Genomic DNA, 17,213 nt, shown 5'->3' with positions numbered 1-17,213 from the left:
TATGCGCCAGTACGGTCATTCCAGACTGCGTACAACCCAGCCTTGAGCCGGCCTCGCCTCGGCCTGATCTGACACGACCATTTGTCCACCCAATCACCATTGAGTCTAATCGGACTGGAGCACCGATCCATATCCCTCACATCACCTATTTCCTTCTGGCAAGAGATGATGAGTAACTTAGGGCTAAGTTGGGTAGTCGTCGCACAAGATCGGCTTCTGAGTGTCATCAGCAGATGACGTAGAAGGGAGACCGATACCGGGCGCCATGACTCAGGGCTAGGGTTTGGGTTTCGCCAGAGCCCCATCTCATTAATGATAAATTGTTCAGGACCTTAATCCTTTTACTTGAGCAACTACAAACGGAGTCTCCCTCATTAAATTTCTTTTAGGAGAATATTTGTTACCCAACACTATCTATTTTATATACCAAAGTCAACTCCTATTGTCACTGTTAATTGATTTTTTTTTTAGAATGGGAACTTTTATTGAATAACTCAAAGAAAATTACACACTGGAAATCAAAATTGCAGAGCTATCTCTACACCAGCCATCCCTTCTACCACTACTAGTTACGGGACCATCATCGTCGATGACTTGCATGAGCCAAGGAGGCCCAACCCCTAACCAACAAATCCGCCCTTCAACCCGGGCTACATGTTGAGCAACCATATGAGCTGCCCTATTCACCTCTCTAGGACTAAACACAATCCTTGCATGTTGGAATCTCACCAACAACCTTTGGACTTCCCATGCAACAACCCCATCCGCTGACATGCACTCTTCCTCCCTAGAAAGCAAGTTCACTACCTCCAGACAATCACACTCTACCACCAAAGCTGACCATCCCTCCTCCAAAGCAAACTCCAGGCCGATTTTAATTGCAAATAACTCTGCAGTACGGGGAGGAATATTAAAACTCAAGCGCTGCCCCACCGCACCAACAAAACGACCTCTATTATCTCTGAACACAGCCCCAGCGCCCACCTAAGCCCCTCCAGGAAACACCGACCCATCACAATTCATTTTAAATATACCTGGAGATGGAGGAGACCAGCGACTGCCACATCGTTGAACTGCTCCACCACGGGTGTCTCCACTTGTCACATTCATAGCTTCCACCGCAATAATGCTTTGCCAAACCGCCACTGCCATTTCATATAATACATTACTGGGCTTTGCATGCTCCCCATGCAACAATGCATTACGTTCTTTCCAGTTGATCCACAAAATTATAATAAATAGCCTTAACTCATCTGCCTCCAAGACGTTCACCGCATGCTGAAGTAAAAAGAAAAATGTAGGCGACTGACCAGGATGCAACTTAGCATAAAACCCCGCCTCTCAAGCACCGCAACACAATCACCACAACTCCAGGTTGCGTGCGAGGGCGTTTCCTCACCTTGTTGACATCGCTGACAAATCGCGTCCTGCGTAATCCTACGTCGGAATAAGGACGCCTTACATGGCACAAAACCCAAAGAACAGCGCCAAAGGAAGTGTAGCATCTTTGGAGGCAGTTTAAGCTTCCATAGATGTCTCCAGTACTCCACCACCTCAGGAGCAGCTTCCCCTAATCTCTCCCTTTCCCGATCAAGTTTCGAAGCCAACCAATACCCACTCTTCGCTGAAAACTTCCCACTCCGATTAAAATGCCATATCAACTTGTCCGGAGCTGCTGTAGAAATAATTGGAATCTGCACCACAGCATCTCTCTCGCGATCATCACACACCAGCTCCATCATTTCATCATTCCATACACCCCCGTTAGTAACTAGATCAGCTACTCTCAAGTCAGAGTCAACCCCATTCTTCAATCCAATTCTAAAGTTCTCCAACGAAGGGACCCAAGGGTCCTGAAAAACCCGAACTGTTTCACCATTACCAATCCTCCACCTTAGACCCTGCTGCAACAGCTCTCGACCCCAAACAAAAGACCTCCATAGTAAAGAAGAAGTAGCCCCAGTAGTAGCTTCAAGAAAAGAGCCTCTGGAAAAATATCGTGCCTTGAGCATTCGAGCCACAAGAGAGTTTGGGGAAGTCAAAAGTCTCCACCCTTGTTTTGCAAGTAAGGCCTGATTGAATAACTGCAAGTCTCTAAAACCCAAACCCCCTGATCCCTTTTAGGAATACAAAGCTCTTTCCACCGTCTCCAGTGAATCCCTCTACCACCCGGTTTACCCCACCAAAATCTTGCTATACATCGGTTAATACTCTCACAAGTACCCACCGGCAATTGGAACACCCCCATCGTATACGTCGGAATTGCCTGCGCCACCGACTTAATTAACATTTCTTTTCCACCCTTTGACAGAAGTTTGCCCTCCCAACCTTGGATACGATTGCAAACCCGATCCTCCAGCCCCCTAAATACTCTACGCTTATCTTTCCCAACCATCGTAGGAAGCCCCAAATACCTTTCGTGACATGGAACGACCTTCATATCAAGCACATTACAACACTCTTGACGAGACAAGTTTGAAGTTCTGGGACTAAAGCTCAAAGCCGACTTATCCGTATTAATCCGTTGCCCTGAAGCCTGCTCATAATTCTGATAAATCTCCTTTAACTTCATACAATCACTCACAGATGCATCACAAAATACAAGACTGTCATCCGCAAAAAACAGGTGTGACACCGAGGGAGCACCCCGAGCAATAGAAACCCCATGGATTGTTCTCTCGCGTTCTGCCTTCCTCAGTAAGGAAGAAGATCCTTCTGCCACTAAAAGAAACAAGTACGGAGAGATTGGGTCACCTTGACGGAGGCCCCGAGTTGGGACAATCCTCCCAAATGGTTGCCCCTGAAGCAGCACTGAATAAGTAACAGACGTGATACACCTCATCACTAAATCAACAAACCTCCCTGGAAAGCCCATAACTATCATCATCCTCTTTAAAAAACTCCATTCGACACGATCGTAAGCTTTAGCCATATCAAGTTTGAGGGCCACTTTCTGCCTACTCTTCCTCCCTCTACGTTTCAGATTGTGAATAATCTCAAAGGCTGCAGTTACATTGTCATGGATAAGTCTATTAGGAACAAAGGCACTTTGAAAATCCGAGACAACCCCAGACAACACCTTTTTAAGCCGATTAGCCAACACCTTCGATATCAACTTATACAAAACATTACACAGACTAATCGGTCGAAACTCAGTGAGCTTCCTCGGATTGGGAACCTTGGGGATTAAAGCTATTAATGTCTGATTAAACATCTCCACCGAATCCGACCCATTCAAGACCCCCAAGCACGTTGAAGTCACCTCATCTCCCACCACTGCCCAATACTTCTGAAAAAACACCGGAGGCATACCGTCAGGTCCTGGAGACTTTGTTGGACCCATACCCTTCAGAGCTGTCTCAATTTCTAGTCTAGAGAAAGGTCTAGACAACAAATGTCCCTGTTGCACCGTAAGCTTATTTGTAACTGCGTCGAAAATCTCCTCCACCATCTGACCATTTTCAGAGGAAAATAGCTTTCGAAAATATTGAACAAAAACATGCCCCACCTCATATGAATCACTCCTCCATCTATTATCCTCCCCAAGGATGCCCATAATCCTATTTGATCTCCCACGTTGCTTGGCATATTGATGAAAGAATTTAGAGTTACGGTCACCGTGTTTCAACCAGTCCACTCTGGATCGCTGCTTCCACATGATCTCATCCTTCTCTAAAATTTTGTCCAATTTAATCTCCACCTCCCGCCTTTGTTGCAAAGTACTAACAGAAGGATACCTCCTCTGGAGCCCATCCAATTCCTCCCTTGTCTCCTTCACCAATCGACGCACACTCCCAAACTTCTCTCCTTCCCAACTTTTTAGCTCACCCGCAACCACCTTCAGCTTATCAACGACAGAAACGTGACCAGCGCCACCCTATGCATATTCGATCACTTGACCACACTCTGCCTCTGTTGTCCACATCTCCTCAAAAAGAAATCTCCTTCTTCTCCTACCCAACACACCACCACCCCGCAAAGGCGGGTCACTCTCAATTAAAAGAGGGCAATGGTCAGATGCCATGGTAACCAAGTGATGTGCAGTAAAACCTCCCCATTTTTGAATCAACGCTAAATTACCAAAGCCTCTATCAATCCTCTCCTTCACATTTGCATCCCCTTCCCGACGATTATCCCACGTAAATTTATAACCAGTAAATGCAAATTCAAAAAGGCCACAGGTCTCCAAAGTCCTTCTGAAATCATCAATCTAACGTTGTGGCCTAATTACATCCCCAGTCTTTTCCGAAATATCCAAAATCTCATTAAAATCCCCGCAACACAGCCAAGGTCCCTTCCATCCTCCAGCCAGCTGTTTCAATAACTCCCAAGATAAATAACGCTGACTCGCATTAGGCTCACCATAGAATCCAGTGACACAAGACTGAAACCCATCCTCCCATTTGACCACAACATCAATGTAGAAAAAAGACGACGAAAGAAAAGTAACATCAATATTCTTGCGCCAAAGCATACATAACCCCCCAGAAAACCCACCATTTTCCGTCTCCACCCTTGGTACACTGAGAACTTCATCCATCTTCAAGCAAGTCTTAAGTTTCCCCATTTGAACTGAAGTCATCTTCGTTTCCAATAGGAAGATTAAATCCGGCTTATGTACATGCACAAAGTCCTTCAGGTCCCTGAACGTCCGGGATCGCCCCAAACCACCCATACCCCGGACGTTCCATGATAACAGCCTCATTGCTCGTGGTGGGGCAGCTCCGCTGCTCCCACCACGCTAGGAATACCCTCAAGAAGCATCACCTTTTTAGTACTTTTTTGTTCCCCCTCCAGCTCGTCCTCCGACTTACGTTTCCCACCCTCCACCAAAATTGAGTTCTCTTCAGTAGCTAATTTAATAATCGCCAATTTCTTTCTATTAGCTGACACTTTTAGAAATCTCCGTCCCCCCTTCGAACCCCCCACTTCCTTCTGTCCCATTAAATTACCCAACTGGAACTGAAGATTCTCCTGAACGCCCTGAGTAAATTCAGATCTAAAAATCAAGCCTAACTGCTTAACAAACTGCTCCGACTCCATTTCCAGGGAGGAAGACACTTCGGGCTTCTCCGGAAACAACTCCTTAGCCACCTGCTTACTACCAACATCTGATGATTGCACTGACTTCTCTGCCTCCTCCATATCCACCAGAGCTACCTCCTTCAACTTATCATGCACAACCATATCCTTACAAGGTGAGGAAGCAGTGTCATTTAGCGGACTCTCTAAACGAAATTGCTCATCCAAAGCCTCTAGTCTCCTGCGTGCATCCTCACTTGCCTGCCGACGCCGTCTAGCAGCCTCCTCATCACTGAGTGGAAAAGATTGAGAACCACTAGCCGAATCACGCCATTCACTTCCACTACCTCCATCACCAGACCGTCCTCTACTTACTCTCTCGCCAATTCTCCTCCCATGGAAATCAATCTCAGCCCTAAGAGAGAGACGATATGGCCTGTCTTCCTCCTTCTTAATTCTGATTCCCAGGCGATCATCACAAATACGAGTCGGATGGCCAATAATTCCACATTCCTGACAGAACTCTGGCAACCTCTCATATGTAAAATCAATCTCCTCGAAACCAATACCAGGAAACTCCACCCTAGTACGACGCAGCAGCGGGAGAGAAATATTCATCCGAACCCTAACCCTTAAAAACCTCCCCACACAGTCCCCACCTCCCCCTTTACCAACGGCCATAACCTGTCCCACCTCTGCCCCAATATCTTCAGCTACCTCAGAATTTCGGTAGCGTAACGGGACCCCATGAATTTGAACACAAAAGAGCGTAGTCTCTAAGGGTACCGCCGTTATCACATCCTCCTCTCTGAGCACTCCCATAACTACCAGAGACTTATCAAAGTCCCAAGGCTCCCTATCAATCAGTCTCTCCATATCCTTTTCAATCCGAAATCGTGCCAGAAATAGATCTGCCTCCATATCACTAATAGTAACCCCAGCACCACCACCCCACAGCCTCGAAAACAGATCAATAAAGCTCTGCCTTCTAAAAGGACGAGGGGTAACCACCTTACAGACAATAGCAAAACGACATCTCCATGCCGCCTCGACTGCACTAGCCCTTATACGTACCCCTTTTGATTCCCTCTCTGTTAACACCAACGAACCTGCAAATCGACGTCCCATCTCTTCCATCTCCCTACCCAAACACCTCTATTCACGCACCAACACACTCCACTACCCAGACAGATAACCCGCACTCACCAATCCCGTCAAAACGCCTAAGAGCAAGAGCGAGAAACGGCCGCCAAACTGAAACCCTAGAGAAACCTCAATAGCTCCGAAAAACCCTCGTGAGAGACTCAGAGGGACCGTCACTGTTAATTGATTAGCTGTGGGAGATTTCTTCAAAAAGTTTCACATTTTACATTGACAATTGATTTAACTTTTAAGTTTTATATTGACAATTGATTTCCGCGTCAATAATTTAGTCAGATGAATCATCCGGCTGAACTTATTTTGGTCAAAGCCTAATTCTTGGCCAACATATGAGTAACCCATAACTATTCTTGGGGCTCGATTCATGTGATTGAAAGTATATTGTCTGCTTTTATACCACAACGTGTTAGCATGGTCCACTACTAATTGGTTTAGCAGACAGATAAGGTGTTCAACCTATCCATCCTTTTTATCGGAATTTTACTCAAAAAACCCTGCATTCTATTTGTAATGAACGACCGGCCACATTTATATAATTTCGTAGCTTTTCTAATTTGTGTCTCCATATTCTTCTCCAGCAACATTATCTTAGACGTTGAGAGAGAGATCTAGCTAAAGGTTAGACTGAAGAAATTAAGTCACCCAATACAAAGATCTTGTGTCAAATCAGAAATTAAACTTTCATTTTCTACTTTAGGAGGACTATATCTCAGAGCAGAGAATGCTACTACAATCTGTGGATCGAGGACCAAGATTGGGAGGTGGAGTTAATCAGGAGCTAAATATATTGAGACACTGTGAAGCTTAAATAGTAGTGAATGGGGATTTTTTGGTATAAATTTAATCTTCATTTTCCAACAAAGAAAAAAAAAATCTTCATTTAATTTAATAATTAACATGATGATACATATAATAAATAGTACAATCTAAGGAATACGCTAAGGATTCAATATGGGGTGATTGTGTTAATGACACTAGCACATTGGGGCTGGTATATCATTGCCAAAATGCTCTCTATCGACAACCATGAATAACTGAACATTGCTCCGTCATCAATATTGAGCTCATCATCGTACTCTAATTGCGAGCGGTAATTATCAGCAGTGTTCTCATTATTAGGGCTCTTGACAGCATTATACTTGGCTGTAATATCATCATATTCTGGCAACTTAGGGTTGACGTACTTAGGCTTCTTGAGGGCACTGAACTTGGTAAATATATCATCCCAGTCAGGCAATTTGGGGTGGACATGTTTAGAAGATTGGGAGGTAATAAGTTGTAGTTTATTGTTGTGATCCTCGTCGTCCTTTTCCTCTGCTGTTGATGATCTTTCTGGTGCCTCATCAGTAGAAGAACTAGTAAAAGAGGGTTTTACCAGTTCTTGTTTTACTCTATCATTGGGCACCACTGAGTCTGGGAAGAGAGCGAGAATAGTCTTTTTGAAAGTAGGGTTTACAAGATTCCCAGGCACCAGTTTCACAGTAGTTTCTACAAAACTCTCCCCGTAACACTCTCCAAAAAAGTTCCTGATCTCCTCAAGCTCTGGAATCACCCCGCATCTTAATCTTGAAGAAGCAAAGACAAGACTTGAAACTGCTTCAGCTAGGTTTTGACGACACTGCTTGTGCGTTCGAATATAATTATAAAAGGAGTGCTTAAGGATGAGGTTGCAGAAATGGTCGAGGAAATTGAAAACAGAAGATTCGTCTCTCATGTGTTGTTCTTGTTCGATCCTGAGGTTCAGTGCCTCGTCGTCTAGTTTCTCAAGCTCATTCCGTAACTGCGTAGAAATAGCAGACCTCTCGTTTTTCAAGCACTCGAGACGGGACCGAACTTGTTTGAGTAGTTTCTTGCACTTTGAAGCTTTTCTCCAACCCAACAATAAGGCCAACATCAACATGTCTTCGTCCGGGGTTTGGGAAGGAAGATAGAGCACAAGAAAGCAATTAAGAAATTTGATTTTTCTTGTTTCCTAAAAACAACGTGGAGGGTGTTTTATACTGGTAAGTGACAGTGGTGTAGCTGCTAGGTGTTGTCTAGCCGGAATTCGTACCTATCCGGGATTGGATATTAATTGCTTTCCATTTCCAGGTTGATGTTGGATTGGGTTCTTGCAAATTGGTATCTCCTTATGCAACAAAGGACTATTTGATTTCCTTTTCTCTCACGTTGTATATTCAAGCCGTGCTGGCTGTAAATTTACTAGTTAGAGATCCCACGCTTTGCTGCGGGTAGTATAACTGCTTTCAAGTCGTATAACAATTATCAATTGCTTTCTAATTGAACTAACAACTAATAGTAATAAAATGAAGTTCTCATTTTGATAAAGCAAAAGGAACCAGATAACCAAAACAATTCAAAATAAGATAGAAAGGAAACCAAACCAAACAAAAATAAAAAAGGAACACTGACAGGGCAAGAGAGCTAAAAATCTTTTACAGCTTCATGTGAGATATCAATAAAATGTACGTTCTTCTTGGCTGGTCAGCCGCTCATGGACTTCCAAAAGGGTATTAGTTGATTGTGGATTTCTTGAGTGCGCTGTTGATCTTGTTTTCAAGAATATTGTGGGAATGAAATTATTTGTCAAACTACCATCTAGTCAGGACACCATTGACATTGAGGGAAAAGCAGAAGATGCCATCCAAAGAGTAAAAACAATGATTCAGGCTAAGGAACCACCACAGGTGGTCGAGTTGGTAAGAGTCTCCAGGTGTGGAACCCCCATACCCGGGTTCGAATCCCGCCGACGCTTATTGGAGTTAAATCCCAATATATTCTTGGTGACCAGGGGGCAGGAAGTGTTTTGACAAGATCCCCCGAGCACGGATTAGTCTCTGGGCCTAGGAAGCCTTTGAGGACACCGTGTGATTGAACAATAAAAAAGAAAAAATGATTCAGGCTAAGAAACACAACGCCCAAACAAATACCACCCAAGCCACAATCCAACCAAGAGAGAGGCACCACTTGTTTTATTAGATAAGTCCTTAGAGCTAGAACATATCATCCACAATTGCACATTATTCTGGATTCATACAGTGCATAAATGATAAAAGATCTATCATCGCTACTATTTGGCCTTTTATTATAGTTATTGAATTACATAAGAAAAGTACCCATGATTCCAGAAAGCACTAGAATTTTGGCTTAATTGAAATCAATGTGATATTTAGGCTGTTTGGTTGGGTAGAAGAGCCCCCAATGTCTCTCAATCTCTGGACCTTCCTTCTGATTCTCATTAAACATGGCAAACACATAAGCCTCTATAGGGCTTCCAGGTTTCTTTGGAGTCCCATTAGCCTTCACATGATTGATCAAATTGGAGTTGTAAATTCTTGCATTCTCAATTGTAGTCACTTCTCCATCCCCACCGGAAGAGGGCCAACCAGACTCCGATACAACGATTCCCAAGGAACCGCTGCCTGCTCTCTCTAGTGCCGAGTAAACTGTATCGATAATAGCATCAAACAGGTTTTGATACCCAAGCTGGCCATCATGCACTACAGGTGATGGAGATGTAAAAAGAGCATACTCGATATTAATCTGACGGTTTTGATTGTACGTAAAATAAGGGTATAGATTAACGAGCAGTGGAGATTGGTTGCGTGCTAAGAAGGCGATGATGGGATTAAGAAATGGTAAATGGTCAATACGGAATGATCCGTTTGAGGGAGGGTAGGAGGGTTCTTTGAGGACAGCAGTGGAAATGGCAGTGGAGACTTTGATTTTACTGGCAAGATTCTCCGAAGTAATTGCTTTTTGAATGTTTTCCATTGCAGGGGCAACAAATGATGCTTGTGGACCTGTAGGATCTATTTCGTTTCCAACAACAATGTATTTGAAATTGACATTGCCATAGTTTATGACATTACTTTGGACCCAGGAATTAGCCTTGTCTTGGCTAGAAGAAATGTCTTGAAGGCGTTCATTTTCAACACCAAGCATGACCTCGATGTTGGAGCCTCTAAGGGCTTGGAGAGCTCCTTGGTTAGGATCATAGAGACGGATTTTCTGAATTCTATACTGGTCGAACATAGATATTACTTCCTGTGCTGGCGGTAAGTCATTTCCCAAGGTTCCATAACAAACACCAATCTTGGAACCTGCATCAGATTCAATGAAAGATATACTATTTAGTGATTGCGAATTCCGTAACTTGAAGTGTATAAAACAGGGGTATATATATTATAGAGAGAGAGAGAGAGTGAGACCTGTAGTTGCTGCTATGTGAGCCATTACTAGTATTCCAAAAAGTAGCATTTTTGAAAGCATGGAAGGGCTTTTGGCAAGTATATTGGCCTTCCCCATTGTACGGTGAAGTGGTTGAGCTAAGAAAAGAAGCAATTAAGTGTAATGCTTCCCAACTTGTGAGTTACATGTGCCATCTTTTTATAGATCGAGTGATACACTAATTCACAGAGGAATGTTGACTAGATAGCAAGCTAGCTAGCTAATTCCACAAAAGAATACAAACATATTACTAGCTAGCTAGCTAATTCCACAAAAGAATACAAACATATTACTAGCTAGCTAGCTAATTCCACAAAAGATACAAACACATTACTATTACCTAGCATATATAGTTACAATAGTAAATAGGGCTATCATTTGTGCATTTTGCGACCGAATTTAGTCGTCAGAAGAAATTATTCCTGTTGTAGTGAACGCCATTTGTATTTTTCATGTTAATCAATCATCAAATATATGCAAATTTAAATTTAAATTTTGAATTGAAAAATGTCACTAAGGTTTCAGATTTGTATCGTATCAATCCACAATTGTGTGCTTCAATTAGAAAGGAAAAAACTGATATGCATGTGCATGTGTAGTCTGAAACTGTAAAAGTTCATGTTGATCTAAAAGGCTCATAGAAACATGTAAAGCCCTTCTCGATAGCCCATGCTACCATCTTAGTAGATTTTTGTTGCACGAAGACAAGTCGTGGAGAAGAATTTCGTGGAACTTCAGTAAATCCACAAAGATGAGTGGTGCAAATTCATTCAAATGCATGATCTTCTCTCACTACTCGAGTCTCTCATCTGTAAGTAGACTCCATTATTCAACAAAATTTAACTGTGACGATAAGATGACTAAATAAGTTAAGGAATTAGAGGCTTAGAGCTAGCTAGCTAGGCATGCAAAACGTCATTTAGGTTTGCAGTATTTGCGTCATAAACTAGGAATTAGTCCATCTATGACGCGTCAGATTCATAGAACCTACTGCCGCGCGACAGATATATCGACATCGATATACTTGTTCCATATGATCATGCCTGGCAGCTTCTTCCGATCCCCGGCCATACTAGCTTTGAATTACGTACAATTTGTTTCTAATTAAAAATGTGTCTGATTTTGGTACGGCTACGTGTTTGAAGCCTAATGATTCTAGTTGGACTACAGTTGCAGTCACATTTGGATACAGTGCTCTAGAGTTAGCATAAACAATGGAACCAAATGCGAACTGTGATGTTTATAGCTTGGAGTGGTAGCATTGGAAGTGATCATGGGAAAGCATCCCGGAGATCACATCTCCTATATATTTTTTGTCATTTATTTCCATCATTAACTTCAACAGAGAAACACTTTCAACTGAAGGATCGATGTATTGGACATACGGCTCTTCGCTCCTGCAATTGATCACTTCCTGAGAAAGTGATCTCAGGTGCAAACCTTGCATTTGCATGCTTGTGAACAAATCCACAATCTCGACCAACCATTCATCAAATTTCCCCGGAGTTGTTACTTTAAATATGACACAATTTTGTCAGTCAATGTCAGATTTAGAAATCTGTATTAGCTTCTTTCAATGTAAATATGTCTGCGTTAACTCTTTGATGTTGTAAAAGTGTCTCTGGAATATATTCGTTTTGGACTGAAAACTCATTTCAAAATCCAGATATAAATATTAATCTCCATTAATTCTAATTCAGGTGCAAGACCAGTTACTCCCAGAAGCTTCCTTGAAAATACCAAACAGAACAATATTGCAATATGATCGATAGAACTGCTTGACAAGGAAATGGCTTAATCAAGAAGTACACAAGAATTGCTAGCGCAGTGTAAACCTCTCCACTGAGGAAACTTCACTGCGTGGCTTTTGACGTAGCCAACACGAAAAATCAATCCAATATGTAACAATCGAGTTTACAGTATACAAGTAGTGTTGTTCATAACAATCACTTTCAAATAGCCAACTGCTAACTTGTTTTACAACTGTTCTAACTTCTAACTCAAACAACACAACTTGTAAACAAATCAATCTTCAATCCTCCTTGCAATCAATCGTCTCACTGATCTTGAGAATGAGTTATGAAAATGACAGAGTATGCAAGGGAATACATGAAACAAGCAACGAGAGTTTCAGTAAAAGATTTGAGTAATCATGTGTAGCACAAAGAAGAACAATTTTGATACTCAAACAACTCTACTAAGAAATCAGTTTTCAAAACCTTTTATAAAGGAGCAAGACTCCCCCTCAATCAAATCTCTTTTTCATCTCAATTAAGATAAACACAAGGAAAGCTTTTAAAACTGATTTGATAAACAATCAAATTCAATACTTCCTAACTTTTAGCAAAACCAATCGTTTATTTTGATATGCATCATAAAACCATTTAATGCAAATATCAAAAATAAATCATTTAGTCAATATGCATATCAAAGATAATGATGGAATGAATACAGGATCAGTGAGAGTGATTTTGCTAGATTTTCCTCTTCAGATCTTGCATGCTTCTTTGACTTCTTGATTCACCGGGAAACTTGGATGCAATTTGTACTTTCCTAGTAGCTATAGCTAGGAAAGTTATGTGTTGAGTGGTAATAGGCCAATATACTTACATTCCTGTAAATTTGAACTCTGGCTTCTCTTGAATTTCCCCGATCACTCTGCTGTAGTTTAGGTTCTTTTCTTTCAGCTTCTGTAGCTGCACAATCGTTATTGTCGGCCAGATCGAGCTGTGCACTAATTGATTATGGAACTACCTCATCTACCTCCCACTTAATATCTTTACTTGAGATCACGTGGAGTCATGAAGACTAGTTCATTTGCCTGTTCTTTTTCTTCTCGTTTTATTCCAAGTCTTCTAGCCTGAGGCTTATAACATGAGAATTCAATTGTCTCATAAGTTAGGCGGAGGTAGTAGCCAGTACGTGGTGCTCATTCTTGTACGTGGTGCTCATCCATAGAGTCTTACCAGATAATAGGGCATTCCATATTCAGAAGACGTACAAGGGTGCCATACAATAATATCGATCTGTCCTTATCAAATAATAATATCTATTTGTCCTAAAGTTCATGAATAATTAATTAACTGATATTGAAGATGAATCAAAAGGTCCACACCATTTGTTACGTACGTATTGTGATGATGCATCATAGATATCCAATCAAACGGTCGACTTATTGGGTTGACTCCGCCAGCGACTTGACTTGGTTACCCAATCGATCACTTTCTAGGAGACAACCGCAACTCACGCTTAATGGTTTTAGACAATGATTGCCACATAGGTCCCGTGTCCTACTGAGATTAATACAAATACAACTTAAATTACACATATTATTAGTTGCTAATTTGGCATAGTGGTCCAACAACTTTTGTTGTGGACACCAGGTCCCTAGTTAGTTCGAGTCTTGCAGTATACTAGGTTTTTTTTTTTTTTTTTTAGGTATATAAAAGGCACAATATACAAATCTCCATACAATACAATACAAATATACAATACCTATGAAATCTCCATGAAATACAATACTAATATAAGTACTATAGACTTCTTCTAGCTTTTTTTTTTTTTTTGTATATAAAAGGGTCAATATACAAATCTCCATACAATACAATATAAATATACAATACCTTTGAAATCTCCATACAATACAATACTAATATACGTACTATAGGCTTCTTCTAGCTCTCTTTTCTATATTTTTCATGTGGTTTTCACACCAATGAAATCTCGTCGAAGAAAATTACGTACTGTTGTAATATATAGATTACATATACAGTTTTTTTTATTTTATGTTTTGCTATGATTATTTTTTTTTTTTTTTTTTTTGTGCCCCAGGAAACTAAAATTTCTGGCTCCGCCATTGTTCATAAATGTCTGAGTTCACCGTCAAGAATTTCGCAGGGATAGTAACCAAGACTTTAAGTTTACTCTTCCTCAGGATCAAGGTAGGACCTGCAAAAGGGGTTTATGCCTTCTTTGTAACTGATTGCTACGCTGCTTACAGGGAAATTCTGGGCAGAGACTAGATTCACGGTAGTTGTTGTGTTCCTTCTACACTTCACCAAGAGTTGGTGATGTGGAACAGGGTGACAGACAAAGCAGAACTGATTAAAGCTGATCCTAGACCCTTTCCTGTCTCTGCCAATGCAGTTGATGCTAGGTACTACTTTGAATCAATCACACCTTTACAAGTTAGTGGCATCAATAACAAGGGCTGCCCTGTAGGGGTGACGGCCTATGACTTAGCACAGTGGGGGCTAACCTTAGCCAAAGAAGACCTAGAAAGGCATGGCCACGCTGTTCCCCAACCAAAGGTCAATTAATGCATCGCTTCCTTACAGAGGAAGAAGTAGAGGTCTTACAATCTTTGTATGACAGACTATCTTCATACTTGGATGAGAAAGAGGCCTATGATCGAGTGATTATAATGAGTACATTAACGAAGAGATCTCTGACCATGAGGAGGAAGTGGAGCCAATTCATTTAGCTCCATGCTGCCTTGGATGATACTTCCCCTAAGGTCAGAGACCCCACTGAGAAGGTAAATTTGGGAACAGAAGCTGATCCAATGGAAGTGGTGATCAGCGCCCTGGAGCCTGACGAGAAACAGAGGCTCATTGACCTGTTGCAGGAATTCAAGGATTGCTTCACGGAGAAGTATGAAGACATGCCAGGTCTGTCAACAGATTTAGTATGCCATAAGCTGCCAACTATGCCTGACAAGAGGCTCGTGAAGCAGGAACCAAGAAGAATGAACTTTGAAACCCAAATCTTGGTCAAAAAGGAAGTTGAGAAGCTGCACAAGTCAGGCATCATTAGGGTGGTCAAGTACAACCAGTGGTTATCCAATATCGTGCCAGTTCGCAAGAAAAATGACAAGATGAGAGTCTGCGTTGACTACAGAGACCTCAACAACGCTACACCCAAAGCTGTTTGCCCCATGCCGGTAGCGGATATGTTGGTAGATGTTGTAGGAGGCCATGAATTTCTCTCCTTCATGGATGGAACAGTAGGCTACCATCAGATTCCGGTAGCGGAAAAGGACGGACACAAGACTGCTTTTAGATGTCCTGGTTTCACAGGAGTCTTCGAGTATGTGGTTATGCCCTTTGGACTGCAGAATGCATGGGCCACATACCAGCAAGCAATGAACTTGATCTTCCATGACATACTGGGGAAGATCCTAGAGGTTTACATATATGATGTGCATGGTTGTTAAGTCCAAGAAGCGGGGAGACCATATCATGGACATGCGAAAGGTCTTTGAACGCATACGCCTTCACAAGCTGAAAATGAACCCAGTGAAATGCGTTTTTGGTGTCCAGGCAGGTGACTTCTTGGGCTTCATTGTCCATGAAAGGGGAATTGAGGTGCCCGAGGACAAAGCCAACGCGGTCATCAAGGCCTCACCCTCACGAACAAAGAAGGAATTACATAGGCTATTGGGCAAAATTAACTTCCTATGCCAGTTTATTTCTAATTCTGCCGGTAAGATCCAACCTTTCTCGTCTCTGCTAAAGCTACAAGGACAAAAAGAGTTCGTCTGGGAACCTACGCACCAAGAAACTTTCAATAGAATCAAGGCCTATCTCGCGAGTCCGTTATTTCTCGTCCCTCCGAGACATGGTTTCCCACTAAAGCTCTACATTTCAACGACAGAGCTATCTATTGGTAGTCTGTTGGCCCAAGATGATGAAGGAGGGTAGAACATGCCATTTTCTACCTCAGCAGAATGCTAACAGACTACGAAAGCAGGTACACTTCCGTGGAGAAACTCTGTCTGACACTTTATTTTTCTGAATGTAAAATACGCCATTATATGTTATCTTTCACTACATGCATTATAGCTCAAACAGACCTAGTCAAATACATGCTATCATGGCTTATATTCAGAGGCCAGATAGTTAAATGGGTACTGGCCCTTTCGCATTATAGCTCAAACAGACCTGATCAAACACATGCTATCGCGTCCTATACTCAAAGGCCGGATAGTTAAATGGGTACTGGCCCTTTCAGAATTTACAGTATGCATGTTCCCCAAAAAGCTGTTAAGGGTCAGGCTATAGCGGACTTTCTCGCACACCACCCAATGTTGGAGGTGCTAGAGGTCCGAGGTTTGGAGGTTGCATCAGGTTCGCTCAGCAGACTTGATTCGCCATACATACCTAAGTTCTCTCATCTCATGCAAGCGACAATTTCGCTGCAACCTTGGGTCCTATACTTTGATGGCTCCAGAACTAACACGATGGCAAGAGCTGGAATTGTTCTTGAAACCCCATCTGGGGATCGTTTCTCATACTCCTTTCAGCTAGAGTTCCGGTGTACCAACAACCAAGCTGAATATGAGGCCCTCATTATAAGCCTAGAGGTACTTTTGGAGCTAGGTGTCTGAGACGTGCAGGTCCTTGGGGACTCACTACTCGTCATTAACCAACGAGCAAGAAGTATAAAGCACAAGTTTCTCGTTGGCGCCCTATTTGGAAATAGCAGTACGTTGAGCTGCTCCTACAGCTTAACTATGTAGATTTGGAACACAATCCTAGGGAGTTCAACTTTGTCGTTAACGAGCTTGCCCAAATCGCCATAGGCATTACCCTCAAGGACGGAGTTATTAGAATATTAGTTGATCGATAAACAGATTTACTATAGCTGGATTAAAGCAGATGATGGGGTTTTAGGCTAACTTGGTTTAAGGTAGAGCGATTTTAGGGCTAACTTTGGGGGTTCCCAGTAATTTCCTGAATAAATCTCAAACTTTCCAAGTCTTTACTTGTTTGCCTCAAAATCGTCTCGGCTCAAATTAG

The 17,213-nt window shown here is 42.1% G+C and overlaps 1 protein-coding gene across 1 annotated transcript; it reads right to left on the bottom strand.

Moving 5' to 3' along the window:
- Nucleotides 1-9,129: 9,129 nt before the first annotated feature.
- LOC133721377 (glucan endo-1,3-beta-glucosidase, basic isoform-like) lies at nt 9,130-10,552 on the bottom strand. The gene is made up of 2 exons (XM_062147967.1): nt 10,395-10,552; nt 9,130-10,286 (listed from the first exon to the last, which is right to left on the bottom strand). Exons 1-2 carry the CDS (start codon nt 10,489-10,491, stop codon nt 9,331-9,333), a joined length of 1,053 nt encoding a protein of 350 aa, XP_062003951.1. The 5' UTR covers nt 10,492-10,552; the 3' UTR covers nt 9,130-9,330.
- Nucleotides 10,553-17,213: the final 6,661 nt, after the last annotated feature.

This window comes from Rosa rugosa, chromosome 7, assembly GCF_958449725.1.
Source record: "Rosa rugosa chromosome 7, drRosRugo1.1, whole genome shotgun sequence".
In the NCBI taxonomy this organism is placed as follows: domain Eukaryota; kingdom Viridiplantae; phylum Streptophyta; class Magnoliopsida; order Rosales; family Rosaceae; genus Rosa; species Rosa rugosa.
The sequence above is the reverse complement of the archived record's forward strand: the minus strand, read 5'-3'. Positions and strand labels throughout refer to the sequence as shown.

Excerpts from the sequence above, each read along its gene's own strand:
- LOC133721377 (XM_062147967.1), bottom strand. The coding sequence starts at position 10,491 with ATGGGGAAGGCCAATATACTTGCCAAAAGCCCTTCCATGCTTTCAAAA. Across the intron at positions 10,287-10,394 it reads TCACATAGCAGCAACTACAG|GTTCCAAGATTGGTGTTTGT; the intron begins GTCTCACTCTCT and ends AATCTGATGCAG.